The sequence below is a fragment of the Sapajus apella genome, unplaced genomic scaffold (assembly GCF_009761245.1).
Source record: "Sapajus apella isolate SASKATOON/1434 unplaced genomic scaffold, GSC_monkey_1.0 scaffold196, whole genome shotgun sequence".
NCBI classification, from domain to species: Eukaryota; Metazoa; Chordata; class Mammalia; order Primates; family Cebidae; genus Sapajus; species Sapajus apella.
The window spans coordinates 981,662-988,747 of record NW_022437136.1 but is presented as its reverse complement, the minus strand read 5'-3'; the positions used below and the strand labels follow the sequence as shown (position 1 = coordinate 988,747).

General features: G+C 45.2%; 1 protein-coding gene across 1 annotated transcript in view; it reads left to right on the top strand.

The window, feature by feature from the left end:
- Window positions 1-2,109: 2,109 nt before the first annotated feature.
- Window positions 2,110-7,086, top strand: part of RRN3 (RRN3 homolog, RNA polymerase I transcription factor) — a 34,053-nt gene continuing 29,076 nt past the window's right edge. Inside the window, exons 1-3 of the mRNA XM_032269624.1 lie at window positions 2,110-2,755; window positions 4,620-4,725; window positions 5,365-5,421. Coding sequence (XP_032125515.1) covers window positions 2,667-2,755; window positions 4,620-4,725; window positions 5,365-5,421 — 252 coding nt within the window. The 5' untranslated portion in view covers window positions 2,110-2,666. The remainder of the gene's footprint in view (window positions 2,756-4,619; window positions 4,726-5,364; window positions 5,422-7,086) is intronic.

Sequence of the window (7,086 nt, the reverse complement as noted above, 5' to 3'; positions counted from 1 at the left end):
TTATTTTTTATTTTTTGTTTTTGAGACGGAGTTTTGCTGTTGTTGCCCAGGCTAGAGTGCAATGGCATGATCTCTGCTCACCAAAACCTCCACCTCTCTGGTTCAAGCAATTCTCCTGCCTCAGCCTCCCAAGTAGCTGAGATTACAGACATGCATGCCACTGCGCCCAGCCTCATTATGTTTTTTTTAACTTACATTAACATATTCTTTTCTATGTGTCAAACTTTTTTTTCCAGAGATGAGATTTTGCTTTGTCATCCAGGCTGGAGAGTGTAGTGGCTCAGTCATAGCTCACTGCAGCCTCCAACTCCTAGGCTCAAGTGATTCTCCCATCTCTGTCTCTCAAAAAACTGGAACTACAGGCATGTGCTGCCATGCCTGGGTAACTTTTTAAAAAGGATTATTTGTAGAGACGGAGTCTGGCTTTGTTGCCCTGCTGGTCTCATTCTGGCTTCAAGTTGTTCTTCTGCCTCGGCCTCCCAAAGCTCTGGCATTACAGGCAGAAGCCACCATACCCAGACTCAGAATTTTTTTTTTTTTTTTTTTTTTTTTTTTGAGATGGAGTCTTGCTCTGTCTCCCAGGCTGCAGTGCAGTGGTGAATTCTTGGCTCACTGCAACCTCGGCCTCCCGGGTTCAAGTGATTCTCCTGCCTAAGCCTCCCGAGTAGCTGGGATTACAGGCATCTGCCCCTGTACCTAGTTAATTTTTTATTTTTTAGTAGTGACACTGCACTCCAGCCTGGGTGACAGAACAAGACTTCGTCTCAAAAAAACCAAACCAAATTGCTGTATTTTGTTTTGTGAAATAGGGTATAGCTCTGTCGCTGGAGTACAGTGGTACAATCATAGCTCACTGTAGCCTTGAACTCCAGGGCTCAAGCGGTCCCCCTGCCTCAGCTTCTGAGTAGCTAGCACTACAGGTATGTGCCACCCTATGTTGCCCAGGCTGGTCTTGAACTCCTGGAGATACACAGACACACACACACACACACACACACACACACACACACACACACACTCGTTTTTTTTTTTTTTTTTTTAGATGGAGTTTTGCTTTTCTTGCGAAGGCAGGAGTACAGTGTCCTGATCTCGGCTCACTGCAACCTCTGCCTCCGAGGCTCAAGCAATTCTCCTGCCTCAGCTTCCCGGGTAGCTGGGATTACAGGTGCCGCCACCACGCCTGGCTAATTTTGTAATTTTTGGTAGAGACAGGGTTTTGTCATGTTGGCCAGGCTGGTCTCAAACTCCTGGCCTCAGGTGATCCACCTGCCTTGGCCTCTTAAAGTGCTGGGATAAGAGGCGTGAGCCACTGGGCTTGGCCCACACATATACATTTTTAAAAAAAATTGATTAATTAATTAAATTTATTTATTTCTAGATGGGGTCTCGCTCTGTTTCCCAGGAGGGAGTGCAGTGGTGCCATCTCTTGGGCTTAAGCAATCCTCAGCCTCCCAAGTAGCTGGGACTACAGGTGTGTGCCACCACACCCACATAATTTTTATTATTTTCATTTTTAAATTTTTTTGTAGAGATGAGCTTTCACTGTGTCACCCAGGCTGGGTATTTTTGATAGGCCTGTACAGTTTCCAAAGTTGCAACCTTTTCCCCTCCCAGAGGGTAGGGGCAGCCCCTGTTCTCCCTCTACATCCCCCACAGTCCCTAGGTCTTGGTCTCTGCTCTTTCCTCTGTTTCCTGTGCTTAGAACATCCATTGCTATTTTGTTGGTGGGGCTAACTCATGTTCCTCTTTTAAAAGTTTAAGTTCGGCCTGGCACAGTGGCTAATGCTTGGAATCCCAGCAGTTTGGGAGGCCGAGGCAGGTGGATCACCTGAGGTCAGGAATTCCAGACCAGCCTGAACAACATAGTGAAACCCGGTCTCTACTAAAAATACAAAAATTAGCCGGGTATGGTGGCATGCGCCTGTAATGCCAGCTACCCGGGAGACTGAGGCACGAGAATTGCTTGAAGGCAATTGCTTGAACCAGGAAGGCGGAGGCTGCAGTGAGCCGGATCACACCACTGCACTCCAGTCTGGGCAACAGAGCAAGACTCGATCTCAGGAAAAAAAAAAAAAAAAAAAGGTCAAGGGGTGACATTTGGAAACTCCTGTTATTTCTCATGCCAGCATCATCACAGCCTTGAGGCTTTGGGGTAGGTCACTTCGTAGACCTCGCTTCCGTGAAGATAACGTTATCTTGAGTGTCTCTAAGGATGCTGCATTGAGTATAGAGCCCAGGCTCCTGGGTCAGCGGGGTTTGAATCCCCTTTCCTCCGTGAGGATCTGGGTTAATCACAGGGCTTCAGTTTCTTCGATTTGACTGACGGAGGCTTTGACTCCAACACATTAACACTCGCGTGTACTCGGCCACAGCTTAACACCTCCAGGGTGCTTTCACCCTTTCTTTGGAATCCTCAGGGCTGGATGGAGCGGGCCGTTCTAGTCTCTACCCTTGTGCTTTCTCGCTGGGCAGTAAAAGTCCTCCAAGTAGCATGAGGGGATGACTTTGGCGGCGCTCTAGCCCGCCGAGAGCATAAGCTCTCCCCAAGCTGGGGCTCTGATTGGCTGAAGGTTGCGCTGACTCGCGCGACTTCCGGGACAGAGGGCTGTGGCTGGAAGGCACCGCGCATCCGGCGGGGAGTGCTGAAGTCGCGTTGGTTCGGCCCAATGGCGGCGCCGCTGCTTCACACGCGGTTGCCGGGAGATACGGCTGCTTCGGCCTCTGCAGTCAATACGCTGGGCACGTCGAGGACCGGGTAAGATCCATGCCGCTTCCTTCTGCGCGTCCAGACCAAAGCTCAGGACACGGCGTTGGGGAGCGGATTGAAAGGGTCTGGGACAAAGCTAATGGCTAGGTAGGAGCTGGGGATCGAGGGCCATCTCACATTCGCAGGAGTGAGCTCATTCCTCTAAGTGGGTAATAGACGGGAGGGGGCTGGAAAAGTAAGTATATTCTCTGTTCTGGAGGCCCCCTTTCCCGACTAGGTTTCTTGGTGGTTTCCCAGGCCTGGGTACTGCCTTCTCTGCACCTTGACTCCTCTTCCTTCCCGCTTCTTGGAAGGGAATCTCTGGGCTATTTGGTTTATCCGCTCAGTGTTGTCAATCATGGCTAATAAAATATTACAGTTTTTTTGGTTTGAAATTTGTTTCGACATACATATTTGTTTAGCAGTCTTTATTTTTGTTCCACTTTTAAAATCCCTAACCCGCATAGCACAGTTGGGGTTTAACTTTCGGAGTCATTAGGATGCTATGTTTTTTCATTAATTTACTCTGTGCAAGTGAAGCAGACCTTGTAAAACATTTAGCATAATATGATTCATAATATTTCTTTCTTTCTTTTTTTTTTTTTTTTTTTTTTTTTGAGACAGTTTCGCTCTTGTTACCCAGGCTGGAGTGCAGTGGCTCGATCTTGGCTCACCGCAACCTCCGCCTCCTGGGTTCAAGCAATTCTTCTGCCTCAGCCTCCCGAGTAGCTGGGACTACAGGCGAGCGCCACTGTGCCTAGCTAATTTTTGTAACTTAAGTACAGATGGGGTTTCATCATGTTGACCAAGATGGTCTCGATCTCTTGACCTCGTGATCCACCCACCTCGGCCTCCCAAAATGCTGGGATTACAGGTGTGAGCCACCGCGCCTGGCCTGATTCATAATATTTCTTGAGCTCCTGATTACTGTATTAAATACTGGGAACAAGTAGTTTATCCAAAGACACGAATGTCCCTGCTTTTTACAGAGCTTACAGCCTAGGGGGGAAAGGCAGTACAGAGGCCAGTAAATAAGTGAACACGATGATTTCAGTTATACAACAGGGTAATAGGGAATGGAGAAGGGAGAAAATGAATATTTGAGATTTCTCGTGGGGAAACCATCTGACATTTGAGCTTCAACTTGAATGAAGGCAAAAATCTAAGCCGGGTCTGGTGGCTTACTCCTGTAATCCCACCACTTTGGGCAGCCAAGGCGCAGGTGGATCATCTGAGGTTAGGAGTTCAAGACCAGCCTGGCCAACATGGCAAAACTCCATCTCTACTAAAAATACAAAAATCAGCCGGGCATGGTGGCGGGTGCCTGTAATCCCAGCTTCGTGGGAGGCTAAAGCAGGAGAAGTGCTTTAACCCAGGAGACGGAGGTTGCAGTAAGCGGAGATCACCACACTGCACTCCAGCCTGGGCAACAGAGCAAGACTCCGTCTCAAAAGCAAAAAACAAACAAACAAACAAAAATCCAGCCATATAGATTTGGGAAAAGAGTATTTCCAATAGAGTGAACAGTAAGTGAAATGAGAACCAGCTTGACATATTTGAAGAGCATGAAAGACATTATGGCTGTGTTAAAACAAGTTCTTGGGAGATGAGGTCAGAGAGGTAGGCAGGGGCCAGATTAATGTAGGACCTTAAAGATCACACTAAGAAATTTGGATTCTTAATATAAGTGCAGTGGGAAGACAGTTTTTGGTTGCTGAGCAAAGGAGGAATTGTTGGAGAAAAGTGGAAGCAGGGAGAGCAGTAAAGAGGCCTTAACAACAGCCCCACTGAATGATGTTGGCTCAATAAATGTTGGCTATTATAATTTTATTATTTTCATGAACTTAATAGCTTGTTAATCTTGGTTCCACAGGCTTTCAAATATGCTTGCATTAGAAAACGATTTTTTCAATTCTCCCCCAAGAAAAACTGTTCGGTTTGGTGGAACCGTGACGGAAGTCTTGCTGAAGTACAAAAAGGTAAGAGGAGATATTGTATGAAGTTTGCTTTTGGTCAGGTCAGAATACAACTATTGCTGTTATACTAAAGACCGGTAGAAATGTAAGATGAATTTAGATACCAGTTGAAATCAAATATTTCATAGTAGTTTGGTGCTGGCAGTTCAAAATTAAAGTAATAATGTCCCTTTTTTCCCCTCCACCATGGCCCATTTCATAAGTGAGAGTAATAATGTGTTTTCTGAGGTTTCACCTTTTCACATACCTTACTTACATAGCATCTTTTAACTTTAGCAAGTGCTAGAGTTAAAAACAATTACAGCATTTTATTTTTTGAGGAACTTACCTAAACACAACTTTGGGACAGTAAGCCAGTTCTCTGAATAGAGATTTTTGTTTTTGTGGTAGGTTAGAAGCATTTCTACTAAATCTCAGCAGTAGAGGGAAATGACTGGATGTGTATATGTAATATCCATTTGTATCCACATTTGAGTGAATACTGTCTTAGATCTTCCTGAATTAGATCATTATGGCTGATGCGTGAAAGTTAGTGTTCCTTTTATAATTTCATCTGATGTTAAACTATGGTTAAAAGTCCTGTCGATAATAAACAGGAAACAAAAGCAAACATAACTTAATTCTTTCCCCTTCTTGTTTAAGGGTGAAACAAATGACTTTGAGTTGCTGAAGAACCAGCTGTTAGATCCAGACATAAAGGTAATTAATTTTGTGTTTGATCATTAACAAAATTATTGCCACTTTATATGGACATTAGTTTGCTCTTTGGGCCCCGTTCTGTCCTCCAGAGCTTGCTCTTTCCCAGGTCCTCTCCTACTTTCATCTGGTGATTCTCAACCAGGGACAGTTTTACCCCCTAGGAATTTGGTGATGGCTGCAGATGTTTTTGCTTGTCACAATTGGGAGGAAGGGGTTCTACTGGCATCTAGCGGATGAATGATGGAGATGCTGCTGAACATCTCAGTGCACAGGGCAGACTCCCATAACCAAGACTGATCCAGCCCCAGATGACACCCGTGTGGCAGCTGGGAAACCCTGCTCTAGTGCTTCCTTTCAGTTAGACTACCACCTCTTTCCTCCATGCTGCATGCAACTCTCTTGTCTCTTTAGAGCTAAAACAAAACAAAAAACTACTATTTCAAGTTCAAGATTTACCTGTCATGTAGTAAAAACTCAATACATTTTGTTTACCATGGCAATGGTAGCTAGATTGCCTGGGATAAAATTTCAATTTTATTGTTATCCAGCATGTGATCTTGAACAAATTGTTTTAACCTCTCTGCCTCTATTTTCCACTGTGTAAAACCAAGAAAACAATAGAGATTTTAAAAATACGGAGTGTTTTGTTTTGTTTTTTAAGAGATGGGGTCTTGCTGTGTTGCCCCAGCTTCTCACAGGTAGGATCATAGTGCAGTACAGCCTTGAACTCCTGCCCTCAAATGATCGGTTCTCCTCAGCCTCCTAAGTAGCTGAGTCTGTAGTTGCATGCCACTGTGCCTAGCTTTAAACATGGAAATATTTAACAAAGATTCAATGAGCTTATATACAAGAAACACTTAGGACAGTCTCTGACTCAAAGTAAGGACAGTGATTGTCAGCTCACATTTTTGTTCCTGCTGACTGTCTGCATCTTATCATTTCTCACTCACATTTAAGCCCACTCTTTTTAACACTGTAGTAATTACCCTGACAGAGGTTACCTGTGTGTGTGTTTTTTTTTTACACGCTGATTTGAGTGGACTTTAATTTTTTTGAGATAGAGCCTTGCTCTTGTCACCCAGACTGGAGTATAGTGGCGTGATCTGAGCTCACTGCAAACTCTGCCTCCCAGGTTCAAGCCATCCTCCCACCTCAGCCTCCCAAGTATGTGTGCCACCTCACCCAGCTAATTTTTTGCATTTTTAGTAGATTTGGAGTTTTACGATTTTGGCCAGGCTGGTCTCGAACTCCTCACCTCAAGTGGTCCACCCACCTCAGCCTCCCAAAGTGCTGGGATTACAGGTGTGAGCCACTGTACCCGGCCTAGACTTGTTTTGTAACTGTCTGTTAGGTGCATTTATTCAGAATCATTATGTGTACTCCAAACTTAGCATGTCTTAAACTCTTAATCTTTCTCTCACACCCACCCTTTCTGCAGACTTGTGTGCTTAATTGTTCATTGCTTATCACATTATTAAGTTAGGCCGGGCGCGGTGGCTCAAGCCTGTAATCCCAGCACTGTGGGAGGCCGAGGCGGGTGGATCACGAGGTCAAGAGATCGAGACCATCCTGGTCAACATGGTGAAACCCCGTCTCTACTAAAAATACAAAAAATTAGCTGGGCATGGTGGCGCGTGCCTGTAATCCCAGCTACTCAGGAGGCTG